We start from the raw sequence: 25935 nt of genomic DNA, 5'->3' as shown, positions 1-25935 counted from the left end.
CACCTCTCTCTCCCTCTCCCCTACATTCTCTACCTCTCTCCTACATTCTCTCCCTCTCTCCTACATTCTCTAACTCTCTCTCCCTCTCTCCTCCAGTCTGTCTCTCATATATTCTCTACCTCTCTCTCCCTCTCCCCTACATTCTCTGCCTCTCTCCCCTAGCCCCTCTCTCTCCCTCTCCCCTACATTCTCTCCCTCTCTCCCCTAGCCCCTCTCTCTCTCTCCCGTCACCTCCTTGACGCGGTGCTGCAGCTCCACGATCTGGGAGAGGAGCTGGGCGATCTCCTCCTGATGCCGCAGCACCTCCTCCCCCTTGTGGGACAGCTCGTCAGCCAGGGACACCATCTGGCTGTTGGACTCACCTGGACGGACACACACAGTTGGTTTGTGTGAGTGTGAGTGTGTGTGTGTGTGTGTGTGTATGTGGGAGTGTGAGTGAGGGAGAGTGATCGAGTGAGAGAGAGATGGACAGAGAGAGAAAAAGGCGGACAGACGGACAGTGAGAAAGAGAGATGGACAGACAGACAGACAGAAAGAGAGAGAGACGGACAGAGAGAGAGAGAGACGGACAGAGAGAGACACAGAGAGAGAGAGAGACTGACAGACAGAGAGAGAGAGAGAGAGACACACACACACAGAGTGAGTGACTGAGTGTGACTCACGGAGCTCCTTCACACAGTCTTTGACCAGCCTCTGCTCCTTCTCCTCATAGCAGACCGTCTCCGTCTTCAAGTGGCTCGCCTGCAGGGTGGGAAAAACCAACCTTGATATAGACGCCCATATATGGCCTTTCCTCCCCATACAGACCTCTCAATCAGAGGGCTTCCCAAAGAGGGAAGTTTTTTGTTCATCGTGTGCCCACAAGCGGTACAGCATAACAAAGACTAAATATCCCAGGTACCCCTAAAGACAACCCTCCTCTCTCCCTAAAGACTACATCTCCCAGCTACAACCCCCCCTCTCCCAATAAAGACTACATCTCCCAGCTACAACCCCCCCTCTCCCAATAAAGACTACATCTCCCAGCTACAACCCCCCTCTCCCCCTGAAGACTACATCTCCCAGCTACAACCCCCCTCTCCCAATAAAGACTACATCTCCCAGCTACAACCCCCTCCCTCCCCCTAAAGACTACATCTCCCAGCTACAACCCCCCTCGCCCAATAAAGACTACATCTCCCAGCTACAACCCCCCCCAAAGACTACATCTCCCAGCTACAACCCCCCTCTCCCAATAAAGACTACATCTCCCAGCTACAACCCCCCCTCTCCCAATAAAGACTACATCTCCCAGCTACAACCCCCCCCCCCAAAGACTACATCTCCCAGCTACACCCCCTCCCTCCCCCTAAAGACTACATCTCCCAGCTACAACCCCCCTCTCCCCCTGAAGACTACATCTCCCAGCTACAACCCCCCCCCATCCCCCTAAAGACTACACCATCTCCGCCACGCATACCTCCGACCGCAGCGCCTGGTTCTCCTCCTCCAGCTCCTCCAGCTTGCCCTGCAGCGCCTCCAGCTGGCCCAGGGCGGCGGCGGCGGCGGCGGCGGCCGAGACTCCGCCCCCTGGGGGGCGCTGCAGCAGCGGGTGGGGCGTGGAGCAGCTGGAGTCGCTCTCGCTCTCCTCGGAGGCGCTGGCCACCATGCGCAGCAGCTCGTCCTTCTTGGCCAGCTCGTGCTGCAGCTGGTGCACCTGGAGCAAGGCGGGGGGGACGCTTCAGTACTCTGACACTGGAGTACCCTGACACTGGAGTACTCTGACACTGGAGTACTCTGACACTGGAGTACTCTGACACTGGAGTACTCTGACACTGGAGTACTCTGACACTGGAGTACTCTGACACTGGAGTACTCTGACACTGGAGTACTCTGACACTGGAGTACTCTGACACTGGAGTACTCTGACACTGGAACACTCTGACACTGGAGTACTCTGACACTGGAGTACTCTGACACTGGAGTACTCTGACACGGCAGTGCTCTGACACTGGAGTACTCTGACGCTGGAATACTCTGACACTGGAGTACTCTGACACTGGAACACTCTGACACTGGAGTACTCTGACACTGGAGTACTCTGACACTGGAGTACTCTGACAAGGCAGTGCTCTCACACTGGAGTACTCTGACGCTGGAATACTCTGACACCAGAGTACTCTGACACCAGAGTACTCTGACACCAGAGTACTCTGACACCAGAGTACTCTGACACCAGAGTACTCTGACACTAGAGTACTCTGACACCAGAGTACTGTGACACTAGAGTACTCTGACACCAGAGTACTCTGACACTAGAGTACTCTGACACTAGAGTACTATGATGCTGCAGTACTCTTGACACCGGAGTACTCTGACGCTGCAGTACTCTGACGCTGCAGTACTCTGACGCTGCAGTACTCTGACGCGCTGCGTTTTCTACGACGAACGCCTCTCGAGGAAGGAAGCGTTCATCGTAGAACAGACACAGGTGCCGCTCATAACCCTGATTTGTGGCATGACTTACCACCCGGCTTAGCTCAGGAGATACAGCGGGTTGACTTGTAACCCAAAGATTGCTAGTTCGATCCCCGGCTCCTCCTAGCTCCTAGTGTCGGGGGGGCCCCTGAGCAAGACACCTGACCCTAACTGCTCCTGACGAGCTGGCTTCACCTTGCTCTGCCGACTCTGCCGTCGTCACTTGCATCTATACATTGGAATATACCGCAACCCCTTCGTGGTTGATGCCAAGCTCTATGGTCATGTGAAGGTCTATACATTTATGCTACGATGTTCTGCATGTTATCGCGCCTGCTTCACTAAGGCTACAAGAAATGCAGGAATAACAAGGAACTTTACTCATACACGGGAAGGTGCATCACACAAAACATCTGTCACACTGGTGGGTCTTGTGTTCACCAATGTGTGGACGTTTGCATGCCTCTGTGGCCCGGCGCGTGCATCAGGTGTGTGCATCAGGTGTGGGTTGCTGGGTACCTGGTCAATGGCCTGGTTGAGCTGCTCCTCCACGGCCTCATTGCGCTCCTGCAGCAGGTTGTTCCGCTGCAGCAGCGACTGACCAATCCGAGCCGCCAGCTCCAGGTCCCTGTCCCGCTGGCCAATCACAACAGAGAACACCGTTTAAAGGAAGGCAACGTCTTGACGGAGACAGTTGGTAGTAAATAAACAACTATATTTTAAATGCGCAGTAGCTACTTGACAATAATTGATCAAATCGTTCTCTAAATAAAATAAATCCAACCATTTGAAAGGTTCATCAAATAAATGTAAAATAAGTCAAGTATTGACAAGCACTGATCGGTGGTGGTTCTACCTCAGACAGCAGATGCGTGACCACTTCGATGTCATTGTAGGTTCGGGTCATCTGCTCAACGCGATCGGCACTGAGAACTGGCACACACAGCCGCAGAAACATAAGCATACACACACAGGGAGAGCAGGAAGTGGGACTGGGTGTGTGTGTGTGTGTGTGTGTGTGTGTGTGTGTGTGTGTGTGTGTGTGTGTGTGTGTGTGTGTGTGCGTGCGTACTGGTGTACCGAGTTAACCTAGCATTTTGTTTACTGCGTGTGCTGGACTGATGATTTACAGAAAAAATATATTACAGATGATAAACACAAGCATACCAATATAGCACACCATGATATGAAAGGTCTAGGTACATACTATGTGCCATTTCTGTTCTATCTTTAAACATTAAATGTCCTGTTTCGGTTGTGTCCACGTTGATTCTGCATACGTTTCAAAAACATTCCAAATCGATTTCATCTTCAGTATCCTTTTTTGCGCGTACGTCTAGCTTCCGTTTAAAACGAGACTCTACTCGTCCTCAGGGGATCGATCAAGTGTAATCTGAATCCGATTCTAAGATGTCCTACCCGGGCCTTCCCACGACCCAGCCTCAGTTCGTAGCACACCTGCTAGCCTAGCGGACCACACCAATCAAACACAAAGGCATCCACTAAACGGAAAGCCCAGTCCAACAAAACATTGGCTCTATTACTGTGATATTATCATTTTGTACAAATGAACTAAACTAATACTTTGTAGTAATGTGCTTACTGGAACGATGGTGGGAATTTAGCTATACCGAAACAATGAGGTTGAGACTTGAGTCGATAAGCAAAGTTTGTTGTTGCCCAAAGCCTCACAACACTTTTCTGAAAGCGATGAGGTATGATAATCGCGATGTCATGCAGACATCAGTGGATGCCGTGAGCATGAAAAGCAAACTGCATTTTTAGCTGTTGGAAAGCGATTTGAAAAAAGGCTGGTAAACACACACGTAGTAGGCTTTTGACACACAAGACTCCATCTCTAGGAAGGATGAGGCAGATGAAAAGCAGGGGGAAAGGAAGGTACTACCTTTGGAGAGGTTTCCAGAGTTGGGGAGGGGATAGGAGGAGGGGTCCAAAGCCAGGTACGCTACAGACAGAGACAGAGAGAGACAGAGACAGAGATACAGAGAGAGAGACACAGAGACAGAGAGACAGAGAGAGAGACACAGAGACAGAGAGAGAGACACACAGAGAAACAGAGACAGAGAGACACAGAGATAGAGAGATACAGACACATAGACAGAGAGACACCCAGACAGAGAGAGACAATAGGGCAGAGAAAGAGAGACAGAGAGACATACAAAGAGAGAGAGACAGAGAGAGACATAGCAGCAAGAGACAGAGACAGAGAAAGAGAGACGGAGGAAGAGATCAGAAATCAATTAATAGCTGTACAAGAAATCTTTTCAGCAGATATCCAAAAGAAAGAGACAGAAAGAAAATACAATCATGTTGGCGCTGGGTGCAGTACTCCCATTGATGCTAAATGGGCAGACCCTGACCAGTCCACACACAAACACACAACCAAAACAACCAACAGAAAGTAAAGGGCAGAGAACATTCCTATATCTCCCAACTGTGAGACAATTCCTAGTTTAAGTATCTGAACACTTCTTATTCAGTTACTCTCTAGGGAAAAGGGGGATCAGTGCACAGCAAAATAAGCTATGTTTCTGCTTGTTTGACTAGAATTACACTGTTAGGAGGAAAAATAAATGTGGTGACTGTTCCTATGCGACAGCTTGCCAATAACACTGCTTGTTTCAAACTCACAGCCATTCGAATTGCTTCCTCAGTCTTCCTGCAGTCTCGCTCTACAATATTGTTTGACAGCAGTCCCATGCATCCATGACTCGTGAGGCTCTGGGCAGAACCAAGCCAGACCAGAGTCCACTAGTAACCCAAAACCAGCACTGAGTGACCTCAGCCCATGGAAAGACTGGCTGTATATTAATAGCTAAAACATTAGTACACCAACACACACACACACGTTCCTCCTCTCCCCGTCACAAACACCCATGTTCACATGACACATACAAACTCAATAAAGACAATACCAGGACCTATCCTTTCAAATGCAGTTAAAAACGTGGTCACGGTAACACAGAATTGCAACCACAGCTCAGCGATAAACAAGAGGACCATTCTCTGGACATACGCGGCGCCCCTGCACAGCCTGCTCAGGTATGGGATGTCCAGCAACTTACTGCTTGATGGCTCTCAGTGACCGCAGCTGTTACTCAACCAGTCCAAGTGGTTAACACAGAGGACTAGACAGACTCGCTAAGTCTCTGTGGAAAGCAGGGAATACATTATGTCAAGACAGCTGAACAAAGTGTCACGCACGCGTATGCAGACACACACAAACGCAGACACGCTCCACTTAGATGTATACTGTAAATGCGCAGACCCAACGCGCAGACACACACACACACACACACACACACAAACACAAAAAAACACACGCACAGAATAATCAAACATTTAAGCAGATCTAACCTTTGGTACCAATCAACCATCCTCATAACAAGGAATTTGGCCTATAATTGCTTTGACTTCCAATAAAAAAATAAGCAATAAGCAATACAATGCCATGAAAAAAAACTATAAAAAACCTGTAATGCTATGCAAAGTTTCAAGATGGAAAGTTTATTGGCCCAATTCAACATATTGCAGTGGAATGATTTTATTTAACGCATTCCCATAGCAACATAATATTGAAAAAACAACAGCAAATAAACCAAAAATAAGCACTGTTTCTTGAGAAGTATTGGAGGGACAATCTGGCAAGAATTTACACCAAATGACTGCATTGGGCAAACAGTATGGTTTTGCTAGGGGTCAACCGTTCCATTGTCATAGGGTGGCGTGAGTAGGGTGGTCACTAGGATATCAGCTGTGTGCGTGTCTCTGTTGGAGAGTCATCATGGAGCTATTAATAGGATGCTTCCATAATCGCTGGGTAAAGTGGGCCATGTGTCTGTGCCCAAGCTGGCAAGGACCCTCAAATCAGTCAGCTAGTCTGGGCATCCTCGGACGCACGCGCGCACACACACACACACACACACACACACCATGTGAGTGAGCCAGGGTCTGGCACTGCCCCAAATGTACACGGACACACACACACACACACACACACACACACACACACACACACACACACACACACACACACACACACACACACACACACACACACACACACACACACACACACACACACACACACCCTCCATGGAGATATTATGAAACAGTTCACAAACACACACGTACTGTACAGGACAAATGGGTGCAATTTGAGGACATCAATCACACACACACACAATTTCCTCTGCACAACTTAAAAACAGAACAATGACAACAATGACGTAGGAAGAGACCAACTAATCCCTTGAAGGAAGAGTCGATCTGATAAAACTTCGGTCCATGCACTACAACCCAAAATTACAATGCTGACTCTGCAGTTGTAAAGAAATAGTGCTGATAGTATTGTTAAATCTACCTTGATTCAAAGATATATAGTTACTAACAGTTGAATAGTGTTAAAACGACCTCAGGACATATATTTTTTTGAATGCCGGCATGGGTAACAACACAACACGAAGACCGGTCAACCAAAACCTGACGAGAAAAAGACAAAACTGAGATTCCTTGTAGCGAATAACAGAAACAAAAACCAGATGCATTCCTCCAGTGAGTGAAGACCCACTGACTTCCTCTCTGCATCTAAACAATCAGTCGCTTATGGAGGTCTCACTTCCTGACACACACACACACACACACACACACACACACACACTCACCCTCCATGGAGATATTGTGAAACAGTTCGTCATTGTACATGTTTGAGCCATGAGCTGCAGCCACTTGCTTCTTGCACTCCTTAGTCCTTCTCTCGTCTTCTCTGACTCCCAGCTCAGCTCTCTCCCTCACGTGCTCTTACTCCATCCTTCACCCGCCCCCCCCGTCCCTAGTGTCACCTCTCCCCCTCCCTGTCTCTCTTGCCCTCCCCCACTCCTTCCCTCTCTCGCCCTCGCTTGCTCTTCCCCTCTCTCTCTCACACTCTTTGAGTCCATCCCTCCCTCTGTCTGTCCCTTGCTTGCTCTTCCCCTCTCTCTCTCTCTCTCTCTCTCTCTCACACTCTTTAAGTCAATCCCTCCCTCCCTCACTGTCCATTGCTTGCTCTTCCCCTCTCTCTCTCTCTCACACACTCTTTAAGTCAATCCCTCCCTCCCTCACTGTCCATTGCTTGCTCTTCCCCTCTCTCTCTCTCTCACACACTCTTTAAGTTCAACCCTCGCTCTCGCCCTCAGCTGACACTCTCCACATACCTGATCGCTTCATTTTCCATCTCTTTGCCAGCATAGAAACATGCATGCACAAACACACACATGAACTCACACACACACACACTTTGTTCGTCTTCTCATTCTTCCCCCCTCCTCTGTGTGTGTGTGTGTGTGTGTGTGTGTGTGTGTGTCTGTGCCCTACATGGCACAATAAACAGTCCTTTATTGAGCAGTTATGCTTTTACTGTTCTTGTTAACAGAGTTCGTGGTAAGCATATAAAACAATATAATCTGCATCTAATATGTAAGTAGACCCACCCATAGACAACAGCGACAACAAATAGACACACTCAATACTTGTAGACCGGAGGCTAAAAGTGACCACAGCCTGTGTGAATGTCGGGATGCTTTGATGTGTTTTAGGACAACAAGAATATAGCGGTCTTGCTAGCACTAATTGTTCGAAGAAGCTAAACAGCTCCCGCCAAGAGCTATTATACAGCAACAACAATCTCTGAGAGGATATGCACCTGTAATTCGAATAATTGTGAGTTTCGATATGAATACTACTTTGTTTATATTTTTTTAAATGCATTGTCAATTCCACAGACTTCTCTTACAAATCTGACGTCAGATGGCGGACAACCTCAAGGTTTCCAATCCACATGTGTAGAAAGCTTCCGAAAGCCTTCTCCACTCGCGCAAAATGAGCTTTCTTCGACAGAACATCTCAATAACAAAACAGGTGGCAAGGCGTAACTCCGCCCCTTCCAGTTTCTGTTTCCCTGCCCAGAAACAGTGCCGTCTCCCGCCCCAGAAGTTGTGCTTTAAGATAGCAAGACTGCTGGATCCAAAGCGACGTTGATATGAATGGATTCAGAGAGACAAACAGTACCGCCACCCAAGGGCGTAGGAACCGGGGGGGAAGGAGGGGACGTGTCCCCTCCAATATTGGAGACAGGCGCATTTGTCCCACCTAAAAATTATACCGGGCGGAGAAAAATATTTTATTTTATTTTGATAGCGCAACACAGCGTCTTGTCACCGCTTCTTATCCTAAAAAACTGGATGATTGAGCGTGCAATTAAAGAATTGACTTGATATTTATCAGTTCATTACTGCCATTGAAAATGTGTCTTCCTTTACATTTATAAATGTATCTTTTTAGTAGAATAAAATATATTTGTGAATTTTTTCAGTGTAGTTCATTTATGACATATTTCTGTACAAACCATTAACGGATCTGTCAGGTTTCCGATATGCGTCCCCCCCCCAATGTTAAACTCATTCCTACGCCCCTGCCGCCACTGACACCACCACCACCACCACCAGCAGCAGCAGCCCACTCACTCATGTAGCGGAAGGTCTCGTCGGCCAGGCTGGGGGAGATGGCGCTGTGCTGACCGGGGGGCTCGTCAGGGGAGCACCCCGGGGAGAGGGCCCAGTCCTGGCTGTCCGACAGGTACAGCGAGCCCGAGCCCTGGGAGCCGTACCGCTTCCCACTGCTGCCCAGGCCCTCATCTGGAGGGTGGAGGAGGAGGAGGAGGAGGAGGAGGTGGGGGGAGGTAGGGGTAGAGTTTTGGGGAGGAGGTGGAGAAAGGTGGAGTATATGGGGGTGAAGGGGGTGGAGTAGGTGGGGGGTTTGGAGGAGGTGGAATGGGGCGAGGGAAGTACAAAGACATTTAGATACATGCTTGAAACACACACACGCACACGCACACGAGCACACACACACACACACACCCAAACCCACCCACCCACCCACCCACCCAAACCCACCCACCCACCCACCCACCCACACACCCACCCACACACACACACACACTACCTGTCTCCGTGCTGGACTCCTTCTTCTCCACTGGATGGGGTTTGACCTCAAACATGTCCTGTACGCAGAGAGGGCGGGTCAGCCCTCACACGTGCACACGCACACACAGCCACGTGCACGGCTGGACAGGAAATGGCCGTGGCGTTGTCAGTGACATCACATTCTGTTGATGGCCAATGGGGGCTGGGCTTCTCCACCTGAAACCAGAAAAATAGTGAAGACATAAGTATTATAGAAGTGGTTTTTGGATCGCAGTCGACTCATTTGTAGTATTATTACAGAGATGTATAACAGTTTTATGAAAGCCTGAGGAGTCTGGTTACTTGTATCGTGCACATCATATTTTTGAGAATGGATCATTGTAAGGTACAGCAGCTACTAAACTGATAAACTGTAGTACAAAACCATACACAGGTCTGTTGATTGGGAGGCTTCTGTAACACTGTAGAAATGGCACACACACACGCACACACACACACACACACACACACAGGTCTGTTCTGTTAATCACTTGTAATTTGAGGGATGACACAGACTAATCCCAGGAAAACGCTACACTTCTGAATAGTTCCCGAAGGAAAACGCGCGTCTGTTTTTCCAACTGTGATCGGCATACAGCGAGAATCTGAACATCTTTCCTCCGGGCTGCCGTCAAATACCATCCTCTTCCTCTCCTTTGCCCTTTCTCCCCCCTCTCCTCTCCTCTCTCTCCTCTTTCTCCCTCCCCTGCTCCCTGTGACATCTAATAAGCCAGATTCACGTAAACACTCCCCGCCCACTGTGCTGTTGCACTGGGATGATTCAATCTGCCTGCCTGCCGTGCAACTGGTTCAGTGCGGTTTTTGGCGAGACCAGATATATTGTATTCGGCCTTCATCGATCCACAGCCTCATCTAGCCCTAGCAAAGATGGAACAATGTTAATGAGGCCGAATAGGTTTCAGAACAATAATAATTTTAAAAACAAATCAGAAATTGTTCCATTTTGAAATCTCTTCAATATTAACAAAAGCCGTTATTTTTTCCTTACGATGTTTAAGCCCCCCAGAAAATTAACAATCATTCATTTTCAAATCATCTCTACAATAATATTCTGAATGATTAGGATAAACAAGATACAGAGAATATAGCTAGGCTCAAGTTGGCTGCAAAAATAGTCTCCAATACAAGTGGAGACAACGCTTCCTGTTTTCTTTAGCGTTGTCTCCAAGGACGGTGGCAACAGGATGTGTCTTCTTAAAGAGACAGAGCGCCATTTAATAAAAAGGGGTAGAGTGAGAATTAGGAAGAGAGTGACAGTAAGGTCTTGCACATCTGGGTCAACCATTTTGACAGCTGGGCCCTGTTGACAGAGGGTGATGCTCACATGACCAATAGACTCTCACGGCAGACTCTCTAACTCAATGCTCACTGTCACTTGAACCATATGCTGCAACGTACTGCACTGTACACATTCAATACTGTTTTTTGTAGAGAAACATCTGTACACATAAACTCTAGGGTCTGTGATTCAAACTTTGTTTCATTTTCTTTGCTCTGTTTATTTTATATTTAAATATATTACATGCATTATATTTTTTGTTTTTTTCACTGGTTAATTTTTATACTATACTTATATTGTGCATTCATCATGCTGTACCCTATGGCTGGGATCAGACTTGATTAGGCTGAATCTGGTGCAATTTGGCTTGGGAAGCAGTTTAGGGAATATGACATGCCATGCCACTTAAATCAGTTTAATCAAGGAGGGGCAAGAGAGACACAGACCTGGCGGAGCAGCTTTCAGAAACAATCCTCTTTTGAAATCGCTGAACGTGATGTTATTGGATTTGGAAAGAACACAAATCTCGACTTCGCCAACGATTACTTTGTAGCTATCGGGTCCTCATTCAGTCCAACCTCTGCCTGCATGGATACACTTTTTCACTGCCCAATCCATTACCTTTAACACGACAGACTTACATCCATAGTGCTACGAAACACAATCGTGTGCATTCACGAGCTGTCACAATATATATACCCCAAGATCCAATGGACAGCTTAGGCTGGCTTAGGAGAAGACACCATGTTTCAAAGTAAAAGCAGACTTGGGCAGCAGGAGCAACCCTTGGAGAAGATGTTAATATGCCAGTAAAGAAGACAACTCAAGTGTGTACATCAGTATAGCAAAAATGGTGGAATTAAGCTAATGATCTCTTGAAGGACATGAGCAATCCAGGTAATAATTGTCTTCAACGAAGTCTTTGTGTAAAGCTTTAGGGTCTCATGAAGTGTGGTTTGTCTGTGACTTGATCCGTTTTCATGTCTCAGCCTTGGGCCAGACAACAGCCATGTCGTATTCCATTCCATTACACATCAGATCGATGCAAAGGACCCAGCATCCATGTACCTCTGATAAACCATCACAAAGAGAAAGGTACTGATTGACAAAAGGCCAGCAAAATGAGCCTTGCTGCACCGATAACAATGCCAGTGCCCTCAATTTAAAGCTAAAGGTCAAAATACGTGAACCACATGAACATTATTCCATACAGAATATGTGTATTACTAGCACTTATCGACCACATGGTGGATTGACTTATGCATCTAGCTCTGGTTTCAGATCTAATACTGGAGTACTGCTTGATGTTAATGTCTGTGAAGCTCAATCGCTTTATCACCTGATGACTAATCATGTCCCAATCAGGCCTCCGGTTTCCCCTTGCACACGTAATTTCATAATAAAGCATGTTTATCTACTTATCTCTCAAGACTAGCCTTTATAATTCCAGAGGTCATATCAATCAATGTAGCCTATAACATATGTCTTGACAACAGATACCAGCTCAACAGTGTGCCAGTCATAGACACAGACAGACAGACACTTCAAAAGCCAACATGACAGGAGAAAACGAGGGCAGGCCGAGGAGGAGGAGGATAAGGAAGGTTGGGACCGCCATCCTTATCCAGTCCAACAGACTGCTTCATCATCCCTGACTGATACCATCGCAGCATACCGCCGGCTTATTAGAGAGGTCAAGAGGTCATAGAGGGAAAAGCACAATGCCAGTGAAGGACATGCACACAAGGCAAGAACATAGAGGACTATAAATAGACCAACGCCCGGACCAAATATACATCTTAAAATTCATGATATAAGAAGCATAGAGCATGTTTCAAGCACGTGTCTCTTAGCAGTAGTTGTAACGGGGTCTGACGTATGTAGTCGGCCAAAGCTATGTCTACACGTTAGAGCCCTAACAGTTATAGAAAAGACAAATGCTTGCGGTCCAGAGAACAGAAGCGATCTCTTGTATGCTTTATTGATGATGAATAATTGGTGCTATTTTTCATAACCTGACCATGACACACTCTCACCGCATCAATATGTGGGTCAATAACAAAAGGTCACGGGTTGCAGCATAGGAATCTTACGGAGGAAGGCAGCCACGCAAAATGTCGGAAACATTTTAATAATAACAACTATCCAATATCCGATTTACTTGCTGTACAACCATGCATTAAAAATCGGACATTCCTGTATCGATTATTGTTGGGGTAGGGGGTAGCTGTAAAGCATGTTTGGAGAAGTAATGCGATCTAACTGGCCTCAAAAACGCCCAATGACTTGTCAGTATGAGATATTTGGGGGTTGCAATTGAGATACTGGGGGTGCAACGGAGCAGTACGGACCAAAGACATACATACATAGACACCGCATTGGCCTTTGAGTCATACGTCAACGTAGCCGCCATGTTGGAGAGGCTAAGGGCTGTAAATAAATACAAATCAACGGAGCTGCGGTTTTTCCCTAGAGAGAGCATTATAAAGATCCCTTTTTGTAAACCAATTTCAATGAGTTATTTTTATTTAAGGGTCTACGCCGTATAAAAAAGTGAAATAAATGACACACAATATATATAAAATGGTTTCATATGAATACACAAACGACTCGAGAAATGTAAACGTTTGTGTTTTTTATATAAAATCGAAGCTGCCACTTAAAGGTTGTATTGGTTGACAGGCCAGTCTTGACGTTGACGTATCGCAACATACCACCACTACTCAATGTCTATATATCTATGTCTATATGTCTAGGGTAGTGACAGCTCTGTCCTGTCCATTTAGCTACAGACGAGCATCGCTAGCTCACGTCAACACGTTACGTGGCTGGTATCAACCCTTATTCCCAGACATGAATGGTTCATAACCCAGGGGAGACATGGATATGTTTAAGACGCTTACCCTTTCTGAATAAACACCCAATGTTAACGGTGCATGTTGATCCTGCCCATCCCGTAGCTCAAGCCTTAAACAATAGAGGACCGCGGCGGGACCGTACTCTCTCTCACACAGTGAGGGCTATGCTAATGAGGGGGCTGGGTCATCGACAGCGTTGCCAGATTGGGTCAGATTTCGCTGCAGCCAGTGTTGCCAGAATGGGCGGGAAATTAAGCCCAATCTGGCAACGCTGGTCCTCGACGTAGCACGTCCCTCGCACAACCCCGTGACGTACGTATGGTGCGCCTGTAGTCTGTGTCAAATTAAAAGTCTCGCTAGCCTTTGCGCTTTGCCCTCTCGACTCTCTCGGGGGTGTCTTGCTAAACAAATGTATGAGTTGATCATGACATTTCGGTATTCGCTCAGATGAGGTAGAATGTGGGATTTAAACGAGACAACTTTATACTGAGGGCTTTTCTGTTTGTGTTTGCGGCGTCACCGAGGAGAGCAGGTACGACTGTAGTGGACGATATTAGGTACATGAGTTTTAAAACACTAACACATATGTTTTGCTGGTCTGTGGCGTCGCTTGAACTGGGGGAATAACATTTGGGTCATCTATTAATAAACACCTGGGAAATTAACCAGTTAGATTGGCTCTTAAAGTCTATTCTATCACTTCTGGGTCCAGGTAAACATTAACTAGGACTCGCTACGTCTCATTAAAGAGACGTAAATGGATACAGATTGGATCGTTTAGAAGGGCACATCTGGTCTCTGTCCACTGAACCTAACACTTTGTCCTTTCTCTTTATTTGATATTTCGAGTGAAAACCACTGAACACCGTTGGACATAATTTTATAACACTAGATGCTATATACCTTTAAAAAAAGAAGGTATATACAAATCAATTGATTTTGGACCGCCATCAACTCACATATGTATCAAACACGGAAGAAGGGACACTTTGGTATAAGACCTAGGACGTTGTCATGTCGTCGATGAGATGAAGTGCTTTTGGGTGCCGATGACGTAGGACGGCGCTGCAGGCAGGTGGGCTGCTGTTGGCGCGCTGCGAGACGGGCAGAGGGCACATCGCGCTCCGGGATAGAACGGGCTGGGTGGGACTCAGCTCCTCGTGAGGTGTAGCTGATGCTGGGGTGGGGGGATACTCCCACACACACACACACACACACACCCGTTGGGTCTCATATTACATCGACCGTACACACTGCTCACTCTCTCTGTCTCCATCCTCTTGCAGCCGATGAGCGAATATATGCCCACCTCGTCCCGTATCTCCATCGCCGAAGGGACTCCATGTCTTTCTTGGTAAGGACAAATAATCCGCACGTGTTTAGTGTGTATGTTTGTGTGCGTTGGTTGTTGCCTTGAAAGCAATAATACGTTGGTAGTATGGGTGGGTGGTGTAGCCAGCGGCGGATCATCAATGTCACGATATGCCTGCTGTTGCATAATATTATGTCTCCATTCCTCTTCTAGTCTATATTGTATTTTTATTTTAATATATTCATAAAGAATCGATGGTCGATCATGAGCCTTCCTCTGCATGGGGCTTTAGTCGATAAGAGGACACCCATAGGACCATCTTTTGTTTATGTGTCATAATTGCGCCTTTTTAGTGTCCACTCTGACACGCTGTGTAGATAGGTGGGGTCCAGTCTCTGTGCTCATTGTCCATATACTCCAACTCCTTTCATTTTTCTGATCTTATGTTTTGTTTTGTTGTCGAATCATATTTGTTGTTGTTGCTTTACTTACTAGATAATAATGAACAAGTAACAATCTTGTATGTGCACCACAGGTTTTAGTTCAAATATTGTCTTTCTTGAATGGCTGCATTCCTTCATTCATTCATAAACGTACTTCAAAAGTCAACAACCAATTCATTCATAAACGCCTAGGCATTTCATTCATTGAAAAAACTTTTTTCTGAAAGGACATCACGCTACAACAGAAGTAACGTCACAATATCGACTGATACACTTAACCTCTAAAAACACCCTTTTTATATTTGACTCGGCAGATGGTTGTATCGCCCAACCAGTGGTCTCCCTTCCTCCTCCTTTCACATCACCACCTCCCCCCCAACCCTATCCAGCTCAGCCCCATCCCATATCCCTCTACTTGGGAGCATGTCTGACATCTCCTTCCTCCCTCCCTCCTCCCTCCCTCCCCCTCCCCCAGGACTGTTCCTGTATCTCTCACACTGCGGTCCAGTCTGTATCCATAGAGGACCGCTATGAGGACTCCAGCCACCAGTTCCTGGTCAGTAAAGCCACTGGTGCCCTTTGTTGGTACTCTCGGGGGCTTTTGTTTTTATGGCTTCATAAAATAAAAGCCCCGCTCCCCTATGGTTTATCCAAATGATTCAAGACTCATAAGTCAGCTCATAAGTCCTTCCTCACCCAGGAAGGACGTATGAGCTGCTTATCTAGCCTTTCTATTCAGCTTCCAGACATTTGAAACAGTGACCTTTTCTATTATTAATTATTGCTTAACAGAGCGGGACCTATTTCAGGGGAAGAATTGTTTGATTTTAATTTAATAGTAACACTTGACAAAAAGGTTTACGTTAATATTATTACGTCATTAGTAAATGCCGTAATAAGCATTATTTTATAGCATTAGCATAGGGGTACAGCTTGAGGTTGGCATTAGTGTTGGGTTAATATTAAATAATATATTGTTTGATACCATAGTTAGCATGAACACCAGTAGTAAACATGAAATCCATGAATCCATTTTTGCTGTTAAGTAACTTAGTTAATTGTCATTTAATGCTTATTACTGCATTAAGATGTTAAAGATGCAAAGTTTTATATAAGTTACATACTGCCCCATAGTTTTTAGTCATTATTTGTGATATAACGTATAATTATAAATACATCTATATAAAAACAATACAAGGTGGACCCTGGTATCCACAGCGTGTGAGTGCTTCGTACATTCTCAGCATGGCCATGCCATCAGTCAAGCATATAAAAGTTTAAAAAAGAAAAAAAACTTTCAATGAGAACTTCTCATCATGACCCATATATATATATATATATATATATATGATCATCACCCATCACACCCCCTTGCTACAACACTCCTGCTCACATTCATCCCTCCATCGCCTCTGCCTCAGCTCAGAGACACAGTGCCATCCGGTGGCAGTCACTGTCCTTGTCACCCGCTTCGACCCTTTCTATTCATGCCTGCTGCTGCTCCCAACAATGGCACTGCTATGAGGTTGTAGCAGCAGACGCCTCAACAGCGACTTCCAGTGGATTCAGATACAGGCTATTAAGCAGCAGGTCAGGGGTCAGGGCCTTTTGCTCATGGATGTCTACTGGTACAGCTGCGTACATAGGGCATGGAACCCGGTTGAACCCGGTTCCTTTCAGCTGGGAGTTCCCATAGCACTTCTAGAGGAAAGAGATATGCAGGAAGATAAATGTGATTTTTATGGGCGTTGGCAAGACTTCTGTGTGTGTGTGTGTGTGTGTGTGTGTGTGTGTGTGTGTGTGTGTGTGTGTGTGTGTGTGCAATTAATCATGTAATAAATGATTAACTACCCACCTTCCTATACAAATGTTGATGCATAAATCATCTACTACATATATCAACTATTCCAGGTTGGATATTATTTAGTTTATTATTATTATTATTGTATCGCTTTTCCCTTATTGTGTCTCTTACTCATATCATCACTGTGCCTGCAGTGTACAAAACGTTTCACACAATTGATCACATTGAAAGCTGGAATCCTTAACTGACATTTTGGCTGTGTTGCTGTTCCTGTATCTTGACACGTACGGCCACGCCAGAGTTCGGCCGTTTCCGATTGCACTCTGCCAGGGGTGTTTGGTGATGACATCACAGGGCTGTCCCCTGAACCGGGCCACTACCAGCTACTGGCAGAGCTGGGTAAGAGTCAACATGGAATTAAAGTATCACCGCTTGTTGCTAGCCAAGAATTATCATTATTATTTTAAATGTGTATGTATTTCTTTATATATTTTTATATTTACTGTAAATATTGTACGATTTATTTGATGCACAAGTACTTTATACTCTATTTTGTCATACTACACACAGAATAAACAATATAAAAGAAACTTTAATACAAATAATCATCACATTAATAGGCTGTATTTTTTATAATCATAAGATTTCTGTCAATATTTTGTCAAAATGCTGTATGATATGGATTCATAGATTCACTGGTGTATTTTGTCCCCAAAGGGAGAGGCTTCAATAACATGAGCCAGGTGAGCATGGCGCGCCATACGCCCTCCGGCCAGCTGGTGGCAATCAAGCACACCAACCTTGACGAGTGTACCGAGGAAGAGCTCCTGCAGCTGTCAGTGAGTGCGATTTCATTCCTTCACAGTCTGCGATTTTCAGCTCAAGCATGCGTTGCGTTGCCTTGCATAACCTAATGCATTCTGGGATGAAAACGTCAGAAATGCTGGTGATAACTTCCCTATGCAACATGTCACATGACTTTAAAAACTCGCTGGAGCTCCCTCCGTCTGTGTTTCTGTGCATATGTTCTCAAATAAATACATACATAAGACACTCCCCTCAATATTTAAAAACCTTGCCCTGGTTGGTTGGAATTACCACGTGGAATTTCCAGCGTGAGAAATGACGTAACTCATTTCACAGAGGCGTGCCCTCTCCAAAACTATGCTTGTTCAAACTACGAGAAGTGCATCTGTGACTGACTTGACGTGGTGGGAACTTGACGTGTTTCTGACTAGACCCGTCGGATGTTCTCAAGTCTCGTGCATGCATGCGCTCAAATGAAGACAATCTGAAACACGGCTATTGACTCTCATATGCCAACCTCTGTTACTGCTTGGGGCCCCAAGAACAGCACTATGGCTTTATTTTGATTACTTTTTTTATGCCCTCTAGTGGTGCGACATAAATGAATGCTACTTTAATTAAAATTAAAACATTTAAAAAAAAAAAAAAGTCCAAAAAAAACATCTTTTTTTGGCCACTTGGCCAAAAAAAGATTGTAGTTAAAACAACTTTGAAACCCTGTATTCCAGTCCTGCGATTTTCATCGTCAATGGCAACGATTGCCTACGTCAGCGTGTTCAGCAGCAGCATGACGCTCCACTGCCACTCAGATAGTCTCCGTTACGTCTTGTGTTGTCAGAACGAGGTGCTGCTGTCCCGGCTGTTCCGTCACCCCAACCTGCTCACCTCGCGCCTGGTCTTCAGCTCCTGTTGCCAGCTCTGGATCCTAACGCCACTCATGTCCTACGGTCAGACACCCACCCCCCCCTCTCACTTTCACCTCCTCTCCCCCTCTCTCAGGCCCACCCCTCCATCACCACTACCAAATAAAACAGCAGCAATGAGCATCCGTGTTCGGCCTTACAAACGCCCTTCAGGGTCAGAGATAGTCAGAAGGACAGTTTTACAGATGAAGTTTTCCATGTTTTAACATCCAAAATTATCTTTAGTGACCCATTATGCAGAAAATGTTTTTTGTGGCTCAAATGAGAAAATTCTTTATGAACTGTGAAGTTTCCCTTTAACATTGGCATCAATGTTCATGATAACAAAGTGTATTCTTGAAACAATTTGGCGTTTTTTCATCATTTATTAATTAATTGGTTTAATATTTTTGCCATCTCGGAGAACTCTCTGTGTGCGCTGCTGTGTCACCATGGTTTCCCACCTGTTTCTCAATCTCTCCCTCCCTCTCCGTCGCTCGCAGGCTCGGCGGACGCCTTGCTGAGGTCCTACTTCCCAGACGGCATGAGCGAGTCCCTGATGGCGTACCTGCTGCACGGCGTGCTGAAGGCCCTGGAGTACCTGCACCAGATGGGATACGTCCACAGGTGGGTGGGCCGGAGGGGGTTCATAGTGTCATTAATTGATCACTTAAACATCAGATTTCATATTTTCAGGGATTACGCAAAGGTTTGTATATATCTTGGTGTAAAGTGAGGAAATATTAGTTGTGGTTCCTCTCGTCTGTTTTAAATCTCCTTACCTTGAACAATTTCATGTCCTCTTCGCACTCTCTCTCTCTCTCTCTCTCTCTCTCTCTCTCTCTCTCTCTCTCTCTCTCTCTCTCTCTCTCTCTCTCCCCCATCTCTTTTTCTCCCTCCCCCACCTCTACATCGCTCTCTCTCTCTCCTTCCTCCCCCACCTCTACATCTCTTTCTCTCTCTCTCTCTCTCTCTCTTTCTCTCTCTCTCTCTCTCTCTCTCTCTCTCTCTCTCCCCCATCTCTCCATCTCTCTCTCCCCATCTCTCCATCTCTTTCTCTCCCTCCCCCACCTCTACATCGCCCTCTCTCTCCTTCCTCCCCCACCTCTACATCTCTTTCTCTCTCTCTCTCTCTCTCTCTCGCTCTCCCCCATCTCTCCATCTCTCCCCCCCATCTCTCCATCTCTTTCTCTCTCTCTCGCTCTCCCCCATCTCTCCATCTCTCTCTGCCCCATCTCTCCCCCCCCATCTCTCCATCTCTTTCTCTCCCTCCCCCACCTCTACATCGCCCTCTCTCTCTCCTTCCTCCCCCACCTCTCCATCTCTTTCTCTCTCTCCCCCCCCCCCCCCCCCCCCCCCTCCCAGGGGGCTGAAGGCCAGCCACATCCTCCTGTCGGGGGACGGCCACGTGTACCTGTCGGGGCTGCACAGCGTGTACAGCATGATGCGGGACGGGCGGAGGGCCCGGGCCGTCTTCGACATGCCCCACCACAGCCCTGCGCTGCTGCCCTGGCTGAGCCCCGAGCTCCTGCGACAGGTCAGGGGCCCCATCCCTCGGTTATAAGAGCAATTCATGCACCGATACATACTCGACACATATTGAGACCCAATGTTGTGCTGGTCATACTATAGAATGATTTATTGCTTGCTGAGTGAACGATACAAAACATAAGGAGCTTTAGAAAGAAAAAATCGCACGCTAAATCGCAATCGCGATATTGGTCGAAATCATCGCAATTCGATTAATTTAAGTTTGGCCCTAGAGTTGCCAATTCTATTCCTAATGGAGTCCGGGCGTTGAAGATCAACCAGGGCGTAGCGGGCCGTTTCAGAAACATCGTCATTGGATCGGCGATGGATTTCTTAGTTTCTAAACCTGAATACATGTTTAATGAGCCAAATAATGTGCCGGACTCCCATCTGTTGGCGGGCTATTTTCTGAACGCCCCGACCTAGCGTCCAACGCTTAGCTGGGCACTCGTCGTGTGTTGACCGCGTAGGGGGGTACATGGAAGCTGATCCATATGCTCCATTTGTTTATGTTTAAGTTATCCAAAGCGATTGGAGTACAACTTTTTCAAAGAAACCTGAAATGATTGGAGCAGAGCTATAGGCTAGTCTATGAATGTATGTTGCGTGTCGAACATGGCAACAACAGAAGGTTTAGAAACTTCCACAGCGCTGCATTGTACATCACAGTTTGTTGCTTGCATGAAATCTTATTAATTGCTCTAATAAAATTACAAAGATCACACTCTCACTCACTCACTCTCTCTGTCCCCCCCCCCCCCACCCACCTTACCTCCATGCTTCTGCCAGGACTTGCACGGCTACGGGGTGAAGTCAGACATCTACAGTCTGGGCATCGTGGCCTGTGAGCTGGTCAGTGGCAGGGTACCCTTCCAGGACATGCCTCCCACACAGGTACCCCACTATACCCATCCATCCCCCTGTCTAACCAACCATTCAGGGCAGGGAGGTTTTGGGGGGCATCTTGCTCAAAGTCGCGTACAGGTGGCCTTTGGACATTGGGAATCTAAACAAGTACCTTTTCAACATCAGTATGGTATCCCGTCCCCACAAAATTTCAAAGGAGTTAGTCGCATGTTTAAATGGACTGAAGGAGCTGGGCTGGTTTATTTGTTATTGTTCTGATCAGGTGATGGAATGGCCCAGTTGTGATGGTGGTATGATCCAGCGGTGGTGATACGATCCAGTGGTTGTGGTGGTATATCCAGTGGTGATGGTGGTATGATCCAGTGGTTGTGGTGGTGGGATGATCCAGTGGTGATGGCAGTATGATCCAGTGGTGGTATGATCCAGTAGTGATGGTGGTATAATCCAGTGGGGATGGCAGTAGGATCCAGTGGTGATGGTGGTATGATCCAGTAGTGATAGTTGTATGATCCAGTGGTGGTATGAGCCAGTTGTGGTATGATCCAGTGGTGGTAGTGGTATGATCCAGTAGTGATGGTAGTATGATCCAGTAGTGATGGTAGTATGATCCAGTGGTGGTATGATCCAGTAGTGATGGCGGTATGATCCAGTGGTGATGGTAGTATGATCCAGTGGTGGTATGAGCCAGTTGTGGTATGATCCAGTGGTGGTAGTGGTATGATCCAGTAGTGGTAGTATGATCCAGTAGTGATGGTAGTATGATCCAGTAGTGATGGCGGTATGATCCAGTAGTGATGGCAGTAGGATCCAGTGGTGATGGTGGTATGATCCAGTAGTGATGGTAGTATGATCCAGTGGTGGTATGATCCAGTAGTGATGGCAGTAGGATCCAGTAGTGATGGCGGTATGATCCAGTGGTGATGGTGGTATGATCCAGTAGTGATGGTAGTATGATCCAGTGGTGGTATGATCCAGTAGTGATGGCAGTATGATCCAGTAGTGATGGCAGTATGATCCAGTAGTGATGGTAGTATGATCCAGTAGTGATGGCGGTATGATCCAGTAGTGATGGCAGTAGGATCCAGTGGTGATGGTGGTATGATCCAGTAGTGATGGTAGTATGATCCAGTGGTGGTATGATCCAGTAGTGATGGCAGTAGGATCCAGTAGTGATGGCGGTATGATCCAGTGGTGATGGCAGTTGGACCCAGTGGTGCTCCCCTTGCTCCAGATGCTGCTCCAGAAGCTGCACGGCTCCCACTGCTGCCTGCTGGACGTTGCCCCCTTCCCCCTGGGCAAGCTGGGCGGGCTGACCGTGTCCCGCTCGGGGGTGGACTCCGGCATCGGCGAGAGCGTGGCCACGGGAAGCCTGAAGCACAGCGCCTCCGCCCCAGGCCCCGCCCCTGCCACCGGCCACACCCCCGTCACCGTCACCACGCCAACCACCGACCGGCCCCAGAGCCCCGGCCCTAAGAACCACTCGGCAACCCTGCACAGCCTGGTGCAGCAGTGTCTGCAGCAGCAGCCCGACCAGAGGTACCCGCTCCAAGAACCAGATTGACGCGCGAGCACGGCCAATCACGGCCCTCCCGCCAGGAACGGCGCTTCTAAAAAAACACGGACCTGTGGTGAAACAAACGGGATTGCCAATGTGATTTATAAACAACTACTCAACGGAAATGAAATTATCTTCATTGGGGCCCAACTGGATTCAACTATTATGAGCAGATCAATAGTCTACCATGGTGTCCTATAAACCTCTGTTTGCTCCTTGTGTGTTTTGCAGACCGTCTGCAACCGCGTTGCTGACCCATGCCTTCTTCAAGCAGGTGGGTTCATCATGACGCCAAATATCCAACTAGTGTTGCCTGTTTGCTATGATTGATTGACCAGAGGCTTTCCTTTTGTTTATTCACGTGCCATTTATTTGAATTCTGCGACCTAGTTCTTCGTGGATCACAGATTGCACTACTGTCGGCCTTTATGCTAGCCTTTCAACCACATCAACACACACAACCCTTTATCCCAATGACACAAATCCATGGGCCAGCACTTAAAAGATAATTAATGCGCATGCCACAGAAAGAGAAAGAGAGAGAAAAAGAAAATGGTTTGAATCTTGATTTAATCGTATTGACAATAGAATACCAGTTGTGGAGAACCCAGGTCACGAGGCCAAAGATAACAAGGATAACTACGGTGACATTAGCAACCTCGAGCTTTATATCTGTGGGTTGACTTGAGTGTGTGTTTCTTGTGTGTCGCTTGCGGGGCGACAACAGGTGAAGCGACACACCAGGGACACCTTCCTCAACCTCATGTACCCTGCAGTGCCCCTGGGCAGACCCCAGGACGACTCCCCGGTATCTTGCCCCCCGACGCCGGCCTGCCACGCCGCCCCCACGTCGCCGCTCTCCTCAGACCCTCAGGGGGCCTGGGACTTCTCTTGAAACAACAGCCGTTGCCCCCACATCCACTGCAACCGCTATCCCCCCCCGTCCTTCCCCACACACACACATACCACTCCACTCTTCTGCGGTCTGCCATCAAAAGACAAAGACAATCAAAACTGAACCATGGAATGGCGAAAGTTGTACTTTCGCTTTTCTTCTTCCATTTAGCTTCGCCTCAGCAGGCCGCCAAACCCCAGCCAAACCACTCTGAGCCTTTGTTGTTGTTGTTGTTGTTGTTGTTGTTTTAAATCGTTTTTTGTATTATTTTTTCATATAGATAAATATATATTTACTTATTTTGAAGCAAAAACTGAGTAGGGGACAGCTGTCTGTGAGACAGCCGGAGTTCTATAGTGCCACTGTGAGAAAACATGAAGAAGGCGGGGTCAGGCGTGTGTTCAAAGAGGCAGCGATTACTATTGAATAATTCTCCAGTAAGACCCGCCCACTAATGTTGATTGGCAGAGGAGCAGGCCCAATCTCGGAACGGATGACGCTCACGCTCTGTGGTTCAAAACAACACTAACTCCCTCTGTTTTTAAACTGGTCTGTGATTGGTGGTTGATGACAGGGCATGATGAGTGGGCATCCATGCCCGAGGAAGTTGATGATCACTGACTTTTATTTTCAGAACTTGGGTAACCTCAAACACGTGCATACATCTCCAAATAGTTTTTGAAAAAATATGTAGAAAAATCATGTCTTCCAGATCGGACAAACTTCTCAGATAATACACTTCAATTTGAAGGATTTTCCATGTAAGATATATTCTACATTTGATTGATGCTAAAATAGTTAACACCTGACTGAAAACATGACCACTATATCCAAAAGTAATTTTAAAGTAGGTCTCAACCAATGCATGAGGTTCCAGCCCTGTGTCCAAAAAGGAATTGCACACAGGGGTACAGGTCAAAGCGCAAGACCATTTTCGCCCAAACGCGCATGTCGTAAAAAAACATGAGCAATAGAACACTCTGGACGTATCCACTTATCGTACAGTAGAACCGTTTTTGATTCAACTGTGATAACCGCCCGCGCCCCCCTCCTCAAATCGCCTATGACCTCTGACCTAATGCCGAATATCTTAACCTCTCTCGCTGTGAAGTACCCAACACTGCCTCTGTATGTTAAAAGCAGTAGCTATACCTCGACAGTTCTTAAGTACAGTGGTCTCCCCCCCCCCTAACTGTGATAGAGTGGGTAGTCGTGCGAGGGATGTGCACGGTACACATGTCCGTTCAGCTGTGTTTGAGACTTTTTATGAATGTGAATAATAAAGAATAACGGTAGCTGATTTAAGCATTGCCTGTTGTTGCGTATTTTGGATTGAATGGCGTGGTTGGTTGTATTGGAAGTGTGTGTGCAAGCATGTGTTTGTGTGTGCGTGCGAGAGATCTTATTCAAACACAAAAAGCTTAGTTCAAGACTTTCAGTGGAACCTTTACACAACATACTAGACTTTATGAAAAACACTTACTTCCACATCTTTCCTGCATTTATTTATACAGTATATAACAACACTTTCATAAGTAAGTCATAAGTCAGGACATGAAGAACAATACATCTTGCTAGTTGGGGCCTGATCTATAGTGGGAATTATATACTATATCCTCCCACAACCACTTCCCTAAATAAATAAATATATATATATATATATATGCTATAAATTATTCCCAGTCTCACTTGTAGATCGTTTCGTATAAAGGTGTCCTCTAAATGAAAATAGCACAATGAATGTAAATCTAGTGAGCCTGTCATCCATAAGAGGCTGCTGGGATGTGATGCTGTTTAGGGCTGATCCTCTAGAGTGCAGCATTCAATAAAACGTAACCTTGCTCCACGGTCTTCCAAACCAAGCCCCGCCCTTAGGGACGCAAGAGCTCCACATCGACAACGTAAAACTAATTGGCTGTCGTAAACAAAAAACAGCGTGGAGTGTAATTGACGAAGTGTCATTTTTGGATGATGAATTCATCATCCCGACGCAGAAAAGCATCAGATGCATTCCGCAAATACCCCGTAAACTTTCGATAAAGGAATGCATTTTTTTTTAAATTTAGATGAAACTAGCGTGCGTTACGTTTCCAGTTCACAACATTTACAACATTAAAAGTTCTCGAGTTGGACGTTTAATGCTCTTAGTTGTTCTATATTAATATAGGTATATTATGTTGTATATA

At 46.5% G+C, this 25935-nt stretch overlaps 2 protein-coding genes across 3 annotated transcripts in view; one reads left to right on the top strand and one right to left on the bottom strand.

Annotated features, from left to right (window-relative positions):
- trak2 (trafficking protein, kinesin binding 2) overlaps positions 1–13786 on the bottom strand; it is a 25351-nt gene extending 11565 nt beyond the window's left edge. The window contains 9 exon segments of the mRNA XM_079734541.1: positions 233–362; positions 663–741; positions 1460–1696; positions 2977–3093; positions 3314–3390; positions 4364–4423; positions 8979–9149; positions 9457–9653; positions 13680–13786. Of these exon segments, the coding sequence (XP_079590667.1) occupies positions 233–362; positions 663–741; positions 1460–1696; positions 2977–3093; positions 3314–3390; positions 4364–4423; positions 8979–9149; positions 9457–9511 (926 nt within the window). The 5' untranslated portion in view covers positions 9512–9653; positions 13680–13786.
- A 237-nt stretch (positions 13787–14023) lies between these two features.
- On the top strand, positions 14024–25059 carry stradb (STE20 related adaptor beta). Of its 2 annotated transcripts, none has more exons than XM_079735859.1 (12): positions 14024–14166; positions 14921–14988; positions 15865–15945; positions 17493–17592; positions 17911–18032; positions 18839–18947; positions 19406–19529; positions 20268–20439; positions 21222–21326; positions 22531–22835; positions 23086–23128; positions 23582–25059. In XM_079735859.1, the coding sequence occupies exons 2-12, from the start codon at positions 14977–14979 to the stop codon at positions 23747–23749; spliced, it is 1341 nt and encodes a 446-aa protein (XP_079591985.1). In that variant the 5' UTR covers positions 14024–14166; positions 14921–14976; the 3' UTR covers positions 23750–25059. The 2 variants fall into 2 exon arrangements, with proteins under 2 accessions (XP_079591985.1, XP_079591986.1); XM_079735860.1 differs by having other exon boundaries at positions 14099–14191.
- Positions 25060–25935: the final 876 nt, after the last annotated feature.

The sequence above is a fragment of the Pollachius pollachius genome, assembly GCF_949987615.1.
Source record: "Pollachius pollachius genome assembly, chromosome: 4".
In the NCBI taxonomy this organism is placed as follows: Eukaryota; Metazoa; Chordata; class Actinopteri; order Gadiformes; family Gadidae; genus Pollachius; species Pollachius pollachius.
The sequence above is the reverse complement of the archived record's forward strand: the minus strand, read 5'-3'. Positions and strand labels throughout refer to the sequence as shown.

Excerpts from the sequence above, each read along its gene's own strand:
- stradb (XM_079735859.1), top strand. Across the intron at positions 17,593-17,910 it reads CCAGCTACTGGCAGAGCTGG|GGAGAGGCTTCAATAACATG; the intron begins GTAAGAGTCAAC and ends TTGTCCCCAAAG. Across the intron at positions 22,836-23,085 it reads CAGCAGCAGCCCGACCAGAG|ACCGTCTGCAACCGCGTTGC; the intron begins GTACCCGCTCCA and ends TGTGTTTTGCAG.